We start from the raw sequence: 16,393 nt of genomic DNA, 5'->3' as shown, positions 1-16,393 counted from the left end.
ATTATCAGACAATACTTATTGATACACATTCCCTATACGTACACCATACCATTCGCGGTGGAACATTAGGTCAGTTTATCAGCTGTGTTATAGGCTGGCACTAAAAATGTAATATCAATTAAGATGTTTCACTAAAAAATGCAGGTTTCTAGTAAAGAAATCAATATGCGTGTCTCCGGTAACCCGCGCTACAATTTCATATCACTGATAACAGACATCAAAATGTTGAAAACTAAAAGTTAGAGAATGGTCCACATTTTTTTTCAAATTTTAGCACTAATCGACAGGCTCATGAAATAATTTGATATTTGGCATTTGATTCACGATTCAAGGGGGCAATTTGCATAATATCTTCACTAGATTTTATATCCAATTTCGTCTTATCAGAGTTAATTTGAGAGTACTATGTAACTGTCAGTAACTTACCGTGTTAGGAAAATGGCACTTAACTTTATATTGCCGGCATGGGAGTACTCCTGAGACAAATGCCATCTATCAATGTTCTGAAATAAAACATGCTACGGTGACCCGTCTATTTCGTTTTATCTTGTTTTTTCACTTTTGAAACATCACAAGCATTTGATACTATCCGATGGATTATCGGCAATCTCGTTTATTTTGACTAAAAAAACAAAAGAGTCGACAGAAAGATCTGGTTCTTTCTCAGTAAGATACTGAGCTACCCTCTTCACAACAAGAAAAATACATGCCTGTAAGGAAGCCGTCATTATTTACGGCCTGGGGGTCGGAGGAATGTGAGGGGGTCACTCAAAAAATTGAAAGCTACAAGGGGTTGATCAAAATGTGAAGAGAAAGAAGGGGGGTACTCAATTTTTTGTGCAAAATGAATTGAAACACCTTTCAGATTGCACCATTTCACACATCAATTTCTCAACATTTTCGATGCGCTCATCCCTTGGAGGTGTTCTAACAGTTTTACTTCGTAAAAATACAGATTGAAAGCACCTCTCATATTGCACCTGACTGCACCATTGCATATATCAATTTCTCAAATTTTTCCACGCTAGAGAGGGTACAACCTCCTCTGACACTTTCCCTCTTAGCCTCCCGCTTGTTCTCTCCCTCCCCCCTGTACATTCAAATTCTGCCCTGTCAGATATCTTAGTGAAAACTCTGTCATGGTAGCCATCCAAAGTAAACAATACTGTATGGTTGGATACCGGTTATAGCATGAGCTTTTATATCTACATTTTGTTGTGACTTTGAATTTAATTTTGTTGGTTTCACCTTTTCAACCGTCATGAGATAACCGGCGATGATAATCTAGCAGGGTACACCAGTATATGAAAGGTCTTTACTATTGCTGTATTTTTGTAGATTTTACAAATGCATTTATTGATATTTAACTTTTCTAAGAGCGGGGAGGGGGTTAGGTCAAAATTTCTGTGTTAGAGAGGGCGGGTTACTCAAATCCATCTGATTCATCAGGGTTGGCAGGGAGGTTACTCGAAATTTCAGAGTTTCCTATGAAATTCCTCCGACCCCCCCCCCCCGGGCCGTAATTAATGACGGCTCCGTAACAGGGTCTGATCAGTACCTGTAACAGTCCCTAAGAAATAACTTCAGTTACAGGACCTGTAAAATTGGTCAGATATCAGGGGTGTATGAACAGGTCTGTATCAGGCCTGGTATTGAAAGAATGTATACCGTGATGTAATTTCTGAGTGTATCCAGTGCTGTGACCACATGACTGAAATACTGGTGTACGAACAGTGGTGTGTCAGTGTTGAATTAACAGGGCTTGTTACATGGTCTGAAAATTTGTCAGATTTCATGGGTGTATCTTTCAGAAAAATGGGCCAATTTTGATGACAGAAATGAATACAGGTATAATTGTGTGCACTAAAACAATTATTGACCCTGTTACAGGTCTGTATTCACATTGCTGTGTACATGTCCTGTAAATACAGCGACGGGACAGGCACAAATTTCAGACCCTGTGACAGGTCCGTGTCCACAACACTGTACACAGTCCTGTCCCCACAGCCCTGGCTACAGATCTGCACATCAGCCCCTGTTACAGAAATGGGACGTCTTTGCTGACACAAACCTGTACCGCAGGGTTTTGTCAGGGTTATTTTGCATTCTGTGGGTTAATTATGTCTCTCACGAGAGAGGCCATTCGAATTATACTAAATAATATACCGACATTAAAGTAGAAACATATTTGATGCCGTACAGTTTGAGTTTCGAGTGGCTAGTACAGTCAGTAGGAGGATGCGAAACAAGTACATTCTTTTAGGTTTCGATCATGGTGTTAGTTCAGTTTTCTTTGACGTGTTCACGTATTGGTCATCATCTTGAGCAGTCAACACAATAGTTGCAGTTTGCTAAATTGGGGAAACGGCTTAGTAGCAATTGTGATTTCCAAAACCAGGGCACTCAAAGACAAATATCCTTTCCATCCCTTTTCATTATTGGCAGAGCGTCAACTGGAAAACCGTCATGTACACTGGAGGCCAGTTGACGCTTGTTTCATGAATTCGCAAAATACTACAAAACATGGAAGTTCGTCATTCAATTATAGACAATATTTTTCGTAACATGGGGAGCGTTGGCAGTTAGGTTGACTTCGATAGCCCGATCAAATTTGAACTGTTATAAAGTACAGAATCTTTACGAGAAGTAACAACGTGTATTAATCAGTAAAGCAAGGCACAGATGACAGCGGTCTTTACATGTGAACAGACAAGAGCAGAATTATCCTGATATTACGTTTAAACTCTGACATAAGTCTGGATTGTCTTTATTGTAAAGGTTTTCTTGCAGCTTACAAAGAATTCTACATGTCAAATTTTCCGCGTAAATCAGTCGCTTCAAGAGGATGGACTAGAAATGGTGACAAGTTGTAGAGTCTTGTCAGCACTGAAGAAAATCTTGCAGTCCATTGAAAAGAAAGTTGGTCCACAGTTCAGTCACGTCCTGATGTTGACAGTGACGAGATATTATTTAGCACCTTAGATGGTGACTGCAAAAACTCCGAGCATTGTTGCGGGGAGCAAACCAAACCTGAGTACGTAGTAATCGGACTGCTATCGCAGTAATCGGACGTCCTGTTTGGAATGTGATTAGGGGCTAAATATTGACAATTTGAAACTTCAAAATCCCGATTTTCAATTTCGATGTGTTTAGAAAATTGTATATAAATATTTCGTGACAATTAGTTACGTTTAATCCATGGACGACTCAACCATACATGTATTTCGACGCGTGTGGCGCTTACCCACCGTACATGGGCTGTCTCTGTGTGTTGCTTTCGGCACCTTGTATCCCACTATAGGGAAAAAGTGCGTGACTAGAGCGAGAAACTGACGCTTTCTCGCAATCGGTGAGAATCTGTTCTTATTCTCACCGCTGTCGGTGAGAAAATTTTAATCTCCACTGGAGATTGGTGAGAAATGCACTCCTTGGAGAGAATCAAGTGTGAGAACAAATTCTCACCGGTGAGAATGGAAATTCTCACTAAGTACAGCGAGAATTGAAATTCACTGGCGAGAATCATCAAGACTCACCGTTCATTGGCGAGAATCATAAAGACTCCGAAAGGCGAGTCTTTATGATTCTCGCCAATGAACGGTGAGTCTTGATGATTCTCGCCAGTGAATTTCAATTCTCGCTGTACTTAGTGAGAATTTCCATTCTCACCGGTGAGAATTTGTTCTCACACTTGATTCTCGCCAAGGAATGCATTTCTCACCAATCTCCAGTGGAGATTAAAATTTTCTCACCGACAGCGGTGAGAATAAGAACAGATTCTCACCGATTGCGAGAAAGCGTCAGTTTCTCGCTCTAGTCACGCACTTTTTCCCTACAGTGATCGTACCGTCAGGCTAACTTCGCCAAGTTTGTTGCGCCCGAAATAGCCTCTACCTAAACACTATCCGAAACGGGACAGCAGCATCACCTGACTTAATATGCGGTCACATGACTTGTAAAACGCTATCAATACGGAGAGAAGTGAGTACAACGAACGGCATGTCATTAAATGTCCGAAAACTGTCACGCTGAGTGTACACAGACTGTATACTGAAAGAAATATGTAAATATACTAGCACTGATATTGCTAAGACTTTGGGAGAACCAAAATTAAATGCCTGATGTTGAAGTTTTCATTTTCTTCACGTTAACTTTTCATAGGTGTACAATGTGACCAAAACCCATCTGGTCATCCAATGGCAATCAATACATTATCAGATCAAATGATTTTGAAATTATACCAAATATAAGCACACTGTCTGTTTGAATATAAAGTTTGTAAACATTTATTTATACAAAATGTAATTTAAATTGGACAGAAAATCATTTATTAATGATCAAAGATATTGCACAAGGAATGTTCATTGCATGAACTGCACACATCAAAAATCAAAACCTCCTTGATGTTGAATAAAAAGAGAACATTTAGATGTATACTAAAAAGCAAGAAAATTTAAATTGTAAGCCAATGAAGTAGTACTGAACAAAGACAGTAGATCTGCTTAATGAAAGGTGCAGTATAAATGGGGATTTGCGGAAAGCACTGGTTTATTTGACCAGAACGCATGGATGTGTGAGCAGCCCAGCTGTTTGCTCCTGATATCCACCAAATTTCAGTTTTTTGATCTGTTCACATTAGACAGAAACATACATGAAACTTTTGTGAATATGTGTCTGTGTCATCTACATTGAAGTCACAGATAGGAAATGTGATTTACCGTAGGTTTTAAAAAAGAGAAGTTTCCACAACTTGAAACTTGCAACTTCAGTTTCTAAAAACACCTCGAACAAGGAGTCACAGCTGTTAGACAATGTTTATTGTCAACCATGAAGTGTAAGGTCACATCAATGCTCCTGGAATTCTCCCTGGACGGTTTCTGTCCTGTACTTCAGATTTTCTGATTTCATTCTTGGTCCTCTGCTGTTTTATTTTGACAGTTCAAAAAACACATTCAGGATTTTACCCTGGTTATTCATATGTCACATATGGGTCTAAAATCTTTAAAATCCTCTACACCTTAATGATATTATATCATTGGATGAGACTTCAGAATTTTAAGCAAATGAAATTTTTAACAAACTACTGGTAAAATGATGGTGTATTGCATAAAACGAGCAAATATTCAGGGTAACTTTTGCATTGATAATCGTTTTCAATAGGGATGACACTGTTCATTAGAGAGGTGCATCTGTAATCTTCCAGATTCAGGGACAGTACATTTAATTTGATGGGGTGTGGTCAGGTCATCGGTGTAGACTACAGTGAACTCTATGACCTCATTGACCCCTCCTTGTAAGTTGATGATGACGTCACCGGTGTAGGTCACTATGTCGAGTACTCGTTGTGGCGACATCTTCATCCATTTGGCCAACTCACCCAGTATCAATACTTTCTTGGAACTGGAAAGATAGAACCATGAGAGAACAGAAAATATATTTCATTTTCTGAGGCTCGAACTTTAGTTAAAATTGTCTTGTACATCAAATAAGCAATACTGATAAATTGCCTTTAGATTGTAAAGCATATATGACGTAATTGATTTAAACACATACTTGCAATACGATAAACGAAGCTAGGGCTCATTCCCTTGTGCTCAATTGGTGAAATAAATCATATTGTTAAGACAAACCATGCTATGTTTAAAGCTATTAACCGCAATAACTTGCTTACCTCCCAGGAATGGTGATTTCAGGAACAGAATGCCAAAGTCCAAAGTCAGCTTTACCACATTTGTGTTGGTTCAGTGGATTCTCTTCATCAAATTTCACCAGTGTCTTCACAGGATCCCTGTCACTGAAAGCATAGCTTGAGTACAGCTTTCCAAAGCCAGCTTGTTGTGGTGTGATTGGGTAAGGTGTTTTCACATTGACCCACAGTAAAGTACCAAATCTATAACCAGCAATGTCACTGTACGTAGACCACACTTCACCATGTGGTCCTCCAGAACCCATACTCATCTGTGGGAAAACGTGTAGTTATGTTATCTCAAATTATATTGGTCAAAAACTTCTTCAAAGTTCAACTAGAGATCAATTAAATTCTGGATAAAACATTGAAGTCACTAAAATTGCTAGAAATTGCTTTAAGGTGTTTTCACATTGACCCACAGTAAAGTACCAAATCTATAACCAGCAATGTCACTGTACGTAGACCACACTTCACCATGTGGTCCTCCGGAACCCATACTCATCTGTTGGGAACCATGTAGTCATGTTACAAAGAATTATATTGGTCAAATATTTTGTCACATTTCAACTAAAAGGACACTTAATTACATTGTATCTTTATGAAAAGTCATCTTTCAATCAAATAATCTTCCTCAATATAACTTTTGAACATATTTGCTTTCTCTGAATTTGGCTTTAGATTCATTTCTTTGAGTAGATAGCACTGGTAAGCATTCAGGAATTGTCCTTTTCATAATGTCAGAGGTAAACTTGAGGTGCTTGCTATTTTTTCTTCAAAGTTTCCATTGATTTTTCAATTGCTAATTACTGTAATTTCCTTATTGTGTATTTATATAAATCAACATGTACTTCATAAAAAGTAGCAGGTACAGGAAAAAGACAATTACCCTGTAGATTTGTAGATCAATTGCAGTGGCTGGTTTTGAAGGTTTCAGCAGCAATCCGTCACTGTTACATGTTCTAAATGTAATAGAAAATCACAAGTGTACATATCTTTATTCATTTTCCAGAAAATTTCATTATTGCATCAAACTTGACTAGTTGTAGATGAAGGTTATGATATCATTTTGAACATACCTGTAATACTGATTGGTTGGAAATTTTATAATATAATTATAATAATAATTTTCTTTTCATTGGAAAATGACAACAGTACATAGAGAAGTAAATTTACAGTTATTGTCTATTATCAGTGGCATATGCAACAATGACATTGGCTTTTTGTTTAATATGTAATGGAAACTCCAAACCACTTCAGGAAACTGATACTAGTATATTTCTAGAAACAAGTATATTGGAATTTCTTGTATCAAAGTAAATATAGTGACTCATTTGTATGCCATTCACTTCCCTTCAATGATGGCAGCAGTCATTTTTAACATAATGCGGTGAAGTAATAGATTATATTTTGCTCAGGCTAAATTACCAAATAAAGGGCATTCATATTTATTGTATACAACTAAACATATGGTCCTTGAGCAAAGTCCTACCTCATAATCAATGATTTGTTCATGTAGCCAATCTTGTCACCAGGGCCAACAGGACCAGTACTCAACAGCGACACAACATTCTGAAGTTCCACATATGGCTCTGTACTGTCTGTTGTGAAAAGAGAACAAACACAAAGGAAATAAATATCAGAAAGCAAAATATTGGAATCATGTCATACAGGCTCGTCTGTATTATTGTGCCATGAAAACATTAAGAAACTATTCTGGGTATAAATTTAAATGCAGAAAAGTATAAAACGAGAGGTGTTGCAGCCAGTTTCTCTTGAAGAAGGGTATGCTGGGATCAAAAGCATGATTGATATGCTTGACCAGAGTCTAATTGTATACTATGCAAGTTTGCTCAACTGATATGAATTTAGCAGTATACTGTTAAAGTTAGGTTGCAAATTTTTGACATTTGCAGGCATACTTGCAGGTATTAATTCACTTCTGCACAATACAAAACACAATGACAATATTCAAGAAATATGTTGTGCAAAATTGAGGTGTTTACTCACGATAAGGATCACCAGGTTGTGATTGGCTGGTCCAGTGAGTGTCTTTAAATGGTGCAAGTCCTAAAGCATGGTACATTATTGAACTGAGACCAATCTTCCACTGATCATTGCCTGGCTGATAATCATCACTTGCCCTTGCCTATGAAATATGCACATTGTCTTCACTATAAGACATGACATAAATTCACTGACTTAAGTTTATCTACTTCAAGACTAAATTCTCAGCATTGGCACTGATCAGAATTTCATCTCTTGCATGCAAAATTTACATACAATACACTTACAGATTATTAGTACCATATTTATAATTTTCACATCAATAAAAAGTATATGAATCATTACTGGTTGAAAATTACACAGTTTATCTGACACAAAGTGGTGTTAATTTCTGCAACTAGTGCCATGGTTGGTACTGTAGTATTATTTGTTTTTCAAAAAACCCTGTAGTCCTTTTGATAAGTTGCACAGTCAACTGACCTGTGTCACACTTGGAATCTCGACGCTTTGTAGTACATGTCTTGGCATGGGCATGCAATACTGAATTGTCATGTCATTTTTTGAAGCACCTCGCCCCATCTGGAGCAACCATGTGCGGCCAACTTTTACATCACTTGTCGTAGCACGCATATTACCAAACTGTTGGTCTAACCAGTCCTGCAACAAATATACCACATTCAAAGACTTCTGAAACAGGATTAGGTATCATATAATGCACAAATCCTACTTTTACATCCAGCAGACTACAGCAGAAATGCAGTTAAATATGAGATATGTCGAGCTTTCGGTTGGAAAATCAATTTTGAATCAGGTTTGGTAATTTCAGGAAAAATAAAACTCTGTTGATTTAATATCAAGAATAAAATCTGGCATCAGTTAAACCATCAAATTGAAAGTGACTCTTTCTTAGAAATTCATTACTAAGAAAAAACTATTGAAATATGTCTACAGAAGACAGACATAAATGAAGACTTCTGCAAATATTCAACATTTCACAAGTTACAATTTTTTACCTGCTCATAGACTATGAGTCCCCATTCTCTTGACGACTTCAATAGATAATTCCAGAACTCCTGCAAATTATCATATACCAGCATTTAATTGCTGTGAAATCACAAAAGAACAATTAATTTGCATTGTGAAGTAATTTGTAATAATGTTTGATTTTAATGTCAGGTATGACAACACAATCCTAGATTTTATAATCAATATGACAGTTTCACAATATTTAATTCACATGGCTACTTTACATGATCCATGTATAGACCATATCCATTATCTGCTTTAATGATAAAATAAAATTTGCAACTATTTTGTAGCGATGTTAGATTTTAATGTTTGGTATGACAACATATTCTCAGACCTCATGAATCATTGTTTCAACATATTTAGTATATAAATTCATATTAGCTACGTTACATCATCCATAGGAAGACCATATCCATTATCTGCTTCAATTATGAAATTAAACTTTCCACCATTTTGTTTTGCATATGTAGTATCACTGGCCCTGAAAAAAAAATAATTCTAGAGTGTGTAACCATTTCTGTACTGTATCACAAATAATAATCAACATGAGAATTTCACAATAGCAGACTCAGCTTTAGTAAATATACATAAGCCATAAATTGCTGTGAAATATCTTTTTATTTTACAAACAGTACTCAGTATTTCTTCTGTTGCAGGATACAAATTTGAACACACTTTATTGAATATTTCCATAGTATTAGTTATACAAATGTGGGTGTGTATTCCGATGCATGTAAAAAAGTTGGCAGTACCTACGTACCCTTCACATTTTGGATCTCAATTGCTGGGAAGTAGAGACATCAAAGCTTTGTTTCACCCCCACATTGCCTGTGTACAGGTCTACCTCTACCATTAATTACACTACTATAGGATCAAACCAAGGTAGTGTATGGGTAAAATCAGTACCTACACAACAGGGTGAGAATTGTGGATGCTGTAAAAAACTAACAATGGCATTTTCTTCACTTACCACCACCTGTTATGTGCTTGTATTGGGAGATCAACCTTGTCAGATACGTAACTAAATAAATAAAATAAAATGATCAAAATTAAATTGTGCTCAAAAATATAGATTTGCTCTCAAATTATTTTTATGTCATTGTAATAATGATAGGGAATTGGAAATTATAGACACATTCGATTCTACAGGCTGTGTCAAAAGGAATTTGATAATTTTGACAAAAATAATAAAATACATTCATTAATGGATGCTTTTGGGATTTCAAAAAATCTGAAAGTACCTGTACAATCGTCGAAATAGGTAGACACAATCATACTGAAAGCATTTTGAAAATCTACAATTCTGAAGATTTGGATTTCAATAAGATGCTCGTCATGATTTCAATATGGCTGCAATTTCAGTCTGGTGAAAGAAATTTTCAAAGCTTACACTAAACCATGAGGAAAGATGCTTGGCTTTGCAGTCCAGTTCTTGGCGCCACCAAGTTCACCTTTATAGTACCACCATGAATCTATTTGTAAGTATCTGAAAATTGTAATAAAATAAGTCTCAGGTAATTTGGCTGTCTATTTGGTAATCTGGCTTTGCAAATATCTGAGAGCATGTGCAAGTAGTTTTAGAACAAACTCAACACTTGTTGTCATGTCCTTATCACTGCAACCTTACATTGTTGCTTTGTTACTACGGATGGAATTCTTGTTGACATGTTTGGAGAGCACTGACATCACTTGCTCAACATCCACAACAGAAACTAAATTTGTGTGTATTTGGAGACTTTTTGCCTGCAATTTGAATATAAAACCACTGACTGTGTGAAAGGATAAATGAAAGTTGTTACTGTGGTGTACAAGCCATTAATATCATTTGACTGCTTACATTTTACGGTCAAATTTATACATGTACATGTACCAGTCATTGTCTACATCATAGCTTGAGGTACTGGCCAAAAGAACAGTCAATATATTTTATGTTCCAAGAAATTCTCATGTCATAGTTATCTCAAATTCAGAAATTACACGGAAATGACAGGTGTTATTACCTATACGGAATACCAATCTTATCTGAATGCGATTTCACATCTATTACTGTATCTTCATAGTTCTTCTTGGATTCCGTTTTGTAATAGTAATAAGCACCTGAAGGGAAAAACAATAATATTTATATAATAAATGGTAAATTACTAACATGTAGTTATACTCGCATTTAGAGCAAAAGCTCTCAGTTGAAAGGAATAGTGTTTGACAATTGAGAAATAGAATCCTACTCTACCGCGTCTTACATAACTATATATCAGAAGAAGATACAAGATAGTGTATGTTCAACCATCTTTTGCAAATAATTATATGAACAATTTTAACTCATCTCAGCTGAAAATGAAATGGAAACCTGGCTGTCAGAGTTATCAACACACTCTAATTTGTTGACCTTTGCACCCTGACCCCCTGGTGACCTATGACATCATGATGCCGGCATATTTGTCCAAGCCAGGTTCAAAGGGTTAACAAAATGTTCATCTTCACCCTATGTTCATTTAAACTAAATTGTTGGTTGTGATAAAAATTTAGAACTATTACATATCCTGAATAATATTTACCATTATCAGTGTAATAGCCCAGGTAGTTGATCATAAAATCTGATTCCATGGCTTCTGTTGTCTTCCCATAATTCTTTCTTAAAAGACTACCCCATTCATAGATAGCCTGCAAGTCAGAAGTAATTCAAAAAGAATATTGAAAGAAATTGGTATGAAGTGTAAACTTGATTGTTACACATTGTCAAACATATAACTGTGAATCACAAGCAACAACTGTTTACACTTAACCTTCATGGTTTAGTCAAAGACCATTTTTATCTATGGCAATTGTAAACCTGGTTACGAGGTATCTGGTGAACACCTTAAATATTGGCTGATATAAACTTGACAAAAAAATGATATCTCAGGTAAATATATAGTACATGGTACGATCATACAGGTAGATATGATTGGAACAAAATTGAAGAATGGCATGGCTAGTTCACACAAATGTTCAACTTGCATCCAAGAAAATACATTGTAATTAACACTTTGTGTACTTTAAAGTTTCAATCAACATTATTGAATAATGTCTTTCATAGGTTAGTTTACTGTACAGACACATTTTACATCACCTTTACTTATTTTCATTCCTTACCGATGTTCATTTTGCTGAGAATTAACTGTTTACATCTATTGTGTGCAATTTAGTTGATTACATGGCTTTTCCTGTGGCTATTTAACTTATACAATTCTCTAAATTCAGACCTGATTAATTCCTTGGCCGTAGTAGACAATGGTTTGATAGTTGAAGTCTTTGGGTATCATGCTTGCATTACTCATGATTCCAAAACTGAGAACAGCTTCAGGTAGCAGAAGCTGAAGTGAAGATGCCATGAATTCAGAGAATGATGAAATCACCATGGTGTTAAGAGATTTATCAAAGATTGCGATTGGTCCACCATACAGTCCTTCACGAATAATTCCTCTCCCTTCTGTTGACCAACTGTAAAATATCAGTAGAATAATTAACACGTTTAGAGTACAAAACCATCATCAAATGGAGGGTGTGCTTTTGTGTACAGTCAGTAGTTGCTATGCAATTATATGTATATTTAAAGTGTTATTATAATTTTGTATCATTCACACACATAATCTTCATAATTGATGGTCAGTATTTGACGTAGAATTTACTTACTAAGCATAAAAAACAGTACCAAAAGTTGTAACTTAACAGTTATCAGTGAGACTCACCTGCCACCCCCTGTTATATCAGAGAACAAACCACCAAATGATAAGAATCCTTTGTCCCCCTTTTCACCCTCAACTTTGAAACTGGGAAACCCTGTACATACTCCATTCACCCAGTTGATGCCAGAGCTGTGAAGTTCCTCTGGAAAATACTGCAAATTCACAAAAAAACATTTTTTTTTCACATAGTTTCAATGACACTTGGCTCAAATTTGGTTCAATGTGGCAGGCCAGAGTAACGTAACGTAACTAAGTTTACACTGGGCAACATGCACACCAAGTTTTAAAGCAACCAGACGAGTGATTTCAGAGAAAAAAATTTTTGACCAAAAATGGGAAAAATTGCTCCAAAAATACAAATATTAAAATTTCCCCGCAATTTGAAGACACTCAACTAAGGTTGCCTCTAGGTACATGAATACCAAGTTTCAAAGCAATCAGAATAGTTTATTCAGAGAAATGACTTTTTGACCAAAAATGCAAAAAATTGCCCCAAAAATACAAATATGATAATTTCACTGAAATTTTCACAAATGCAATAGAAGACAACCCTAGGATCAAGAGTATCAAGTTTCAAAGCAATCCAACAAGAACTTATGGAGAAAATGATTTTTTGACCGAAAATGAGAAAAATTACCCTAAAAATACGAATATGAAAATTTCACAACAATTTGAATGAATCTGACAGAGGTCAACCATAGAATCATGCATAAGAAGTTTCAAGGTAATAGGACAAGTGCTTTCAGAGAAGGAGATTTTTTGACTAAAAAAGGAAAAATTGCCCAAAAAATACAACTATGAAATCAAACTAAGGTCACCATGAAGAACCTGCATACCAAATTTCAACCAAATCTAGCCAGTGGTTACAGAGTTTTAGCAATTTGCTGGATCTTCCCCTTTTTTACCTCATTTGCATATTTTTGACACTGACATCTTCATTTGAAGAAATTCACATCTCCACCCCTGGGTGCACCTGTACACCAAATACTAAGACAGTAGGTGCTACGGTTTGGGAGTTTTTGATGTGGACGGACATACATCCGCACATACTAACACATATACATACAGACGCCACCGACCTACAATAGGAGCTCTCTTTGGTATATATACATATACCAAATGTGAGCTATCAAAAAATTCTATTTCACTGTAGGTTGTTTGTCATGACTGCACTGCACTATCAAATTCAAAAAAACTGTTTCCATTTCAACAAGCATGATGATGGATTGTGCACATATCAATTTTGAACACAACAGATCAAGTCTAACATAAATCAGTAACAATGAATTATAAAAAGTTTCATACATAAACTGAGCATAAAAATTATCAGCCTGACAAAGTAATGACATCAATGGATATTATCATGAGAGAAAATAAAATGAAAATGTTAGACATTGTTAACGATAAATGCTAGTTGTGTGGTGCTACATAATAAGTAGAGTTAATTATGGCATTGTTGGCCTACAAGGAAAATGAATATTTTTAGATGTTGTTATAGTGCCACAATGAAAACCCTATCTGCCTTACCTGTGAGAAGACAACAGCTGAAATATCCTGATACACTCTGACAGAAGTCTCAATCGTCTTCATTCCAGATTTTGCTGCAGCTTGCCATGTCATCTTCTGCATTTCAAACTTTCCCAGGACATCGCTTCCAGATGATGGATTAGAAATATTGACAAGGTGAAGAGTCTTGTCAGCACTGGAGAACTTCTTGCCATCGATTGTAAAGAAGGTTGGTCCACTGTTCAGCCAAGTCTTGTTATTGATATCATAAATGGTGTATTCCCCATCTTGAGAGATTCTGATGCCCACTTGACTACTGAATAGACCACTGCTATAGCTTATAGCTGCATGAACAAAGACAGATGAGTATATATAACATACAGAAAAGGTAACCTCCATAATACTCACTTTGCCCATAATTGCACTTATATATCTGTCATTCAGCACTTATTGGGCAGCAATAATTAAATAGATCCTAAACTACCATGCAAAATGTACCCATCAAAAATGAAAATGAATCAAAAAATGTATGGAAGAAGTTAACTTAAAAAATTGAGAATTATTCTTCTCCGTTCCAGTTCATGAAAGACAGAAGGATAAATGATTTTTTAACAGCCGTTCCTTTCTGTAGTTTTTTTAGTGTTTCCAATGCCAGTCATTGTCCGTATAATCTACACTGACAGGAACATTAAAGAGCTGGTCATCAAACTTACGGTGAAAAACTCAATGTGAAAGATCTCTCACACGGTAAAACACCTAAATGTTTCGAAATATAATATTACATTTAACGTTTTTAGTCGATACAAGAAAGTCTGCAATTCCACAATTGGTGGTGGATGGAGTATAGGACACGCACGAGCAGGAAGAGAAGTCGGAGGGGGGCCTCGTTTGTTCTTCGTGCTAGTTACTTCCCATTTACCGGTAGATATTTCAGTATTTCGTACTAAACTGAATGTCGTGAACGCGTGACCTATGTCGGCGATGTACGCGGAGAAACCTTTACTCACAACAACACTGAATGGGTCAAATTCCATTTCTGATTCTGTATTCAGGTCTGAGCACCTGATCGACAGATCATGCACTTTGTTCTTATATGGGACACAAGCAACAGACCTGGACAATGAATGACCTCAAATTCTGGTCCTAGGTTAAGTGACTTGTCCGAGGCAGTCGCGAGATATAAACCTCCTTGGTCTCTGACTGGGCATAGTCCCAGACGTGGACAGTGGACTGAGCCGGGGGACTGAGTCTGCCAAATAGAAAATGTCCCTCACACCCTAAATTTGGGAATTGGGACCATCGAAGTAGAACCTCGAGAAAACGAGAGTCTGTGATGCCATAGGGCATTCTGTCTCGCCGGGAACACAAGTGAGACATAAAAGGAAAACAAGCGTCAGATCATTGCACAATACGGTGATTTGAACGTGTTCCCACCTTCACGACAACTGTAAAAATGTTAGTGTAGAAGTGAAGAGCGACGATCTTGTTTTAGCACGAGATGAGGGGTAAATCATCTCCCACGATTATCTGTACATTACATAATTGTACTGATCGCGGCGTGGATTACCTTGACCACGGCTTTGACAACAAGCAACTTACCAGAAATGATCAAAATGAACCGAAGAAACACGACCTTCTCCATCGACCAGGCCAGATCAGTAACGTATTTTCAGACTTGAAGCACCACCAGCCTTCGTCTTCCCCTTCATGGGCCAGTGCAGTGTGGGCGGCACCAGAATCGTGCATGGCTCATCGGGGAAATTTCAGATTACACTGCCCTCTCTGGTAGGATATCATGATGTTTTCTTCTTTCTTTCTTTTTTTTTGCCTTTTTTGATGACGCCTACCTTCAATTTTGAATACTTTTCAGTGACTCTGATGTTGGTGCTAGAATCAGTGGCTACACCATATAGAAACGTGAAACCAACAAGGACAGATGGACCAAGGCAACCAGGACCACTGTTAAAGATACCACGTTTACAGTGACTGACCTGATAAAAGATACAGAATATGAATTCCGTGGCTTACTTTTATTAAGAACGTTTTATACGATGACAATAAATTTCTCAAAGTGGCCTCCTTCCAAAATTATGAATGTGAAGGCTCATAAGTGAATGTGAGAGATTCCCCTATTATGCATAACCAGTTCGCTAGGTTCCATCAATATACGGTAGAGTTCAGAAGCTGCTCGGCAAACGAAACCCTTCACCATTAACTGCTCATCAGAGCCCCGTATAGGTACACGTTTTATCTGAGCTGACGATCTTTATTCGACGCAATGAACTTGAAATAAACCAGTAGCACTTTCAAGTCACCCTATTCAATTTTCAAAGTTACGTTTAATTTCTGTTTAATATCAAAGATACTAGATCTGACTTGATTCTTTCTTTCTTTTTCTTTCTTTCTTTCTTTCTTTATAGCTACCCCGTTCGCAAACTGCCTT

The 16,393-nt window shown here is 36.8% G+C and overlaps 1 protein-coding gene across 1 annotated transcript; it reads right to left on the bottom strand.

Annotated features, from left to right (window-relative positions):
- Positions 1 to 4,259: 4,259 nt before the first annotated feature.
- On the bottom strand, positions 4,260 to 15,723 carry LOC139149039 (uncharacterized). Its single transcript, XM_070720545.1, has 16 exons — positions 15,550 to 15,723; positions 13,972 to 14,294; positions 12,448 to 12,596; positions 11,962 to 12,199; positions 11,275 to 11,380; positions 10,720 to 10,816; positions 10,110 to 10,205; positions 9,690 to 9,740; positions 9,110 to 9,200; positions 8,704 to 8,763; positions 8,171 to 8,347; positions 7,694 to 7,832; positions 7,176 to 7,284; positions 6,573 to 6,645; positions 5,669 to 5,955; positions 4,260 to 5,397 (listed from the first exon to the last, which is right to left on the bottom strand). The coding sequence occupies exons 1-16, from the start codon at positions 15,590 to 15,592 to the stop codon at positions 5,151 to 5,153; spliced, it is 2,286 nt and encodes a 761-aa protein (XP_070576646.1). The 5' UTR covers positions 15,593 to 15,723; the 3' UTR covers positions 4,260 to 5,150.
- Positions 15,724 to 16,393: the final 670 nt, after the last annotated feature.

Source organism: Ptychodera flava, chromosome 14 (assembly GCF_041260155.1).
Source record: "Ptychodera flava strain L36383 chromosome 14, AS_Pfla_20210202, whole genome shotgun sequence".
Classification (NCBI taxonomy): Eukaryota; Metazoa; Hemichordata; class Enteropneusta; family Ptychoderidae; genus Ptychodera; species Ptychodera flava.
This window is presented reverse-complemented; position numbering and strand designations above follow the sequence as displayed.

Excerpts from the sequence above, each read along its gene's own strand:
- LOC139149039 (XM_070720545.1), bottom strand. The coding sequence starts at position 15,592 with ATGGAGAAGGTCGTGTTTCTTCGGTTCATTTTGATCATTTCTG. Across the intron at positions 14,295-15,549 it reads GTTCATTTTGATCATTTCTG|CTATAAGCTATAGCAGTGGT; the intron begins GTAAGTTGCTTG and ends TTGTTCATGCAG. Across the intron at positions 12,597-13,971 it reads CAGCTGTTGTCTTCTCACAG|TATTTTCCAGAGGAACTTCA; the intron begins GTAAGGCAGATA and ends GTGAATTTGCAG.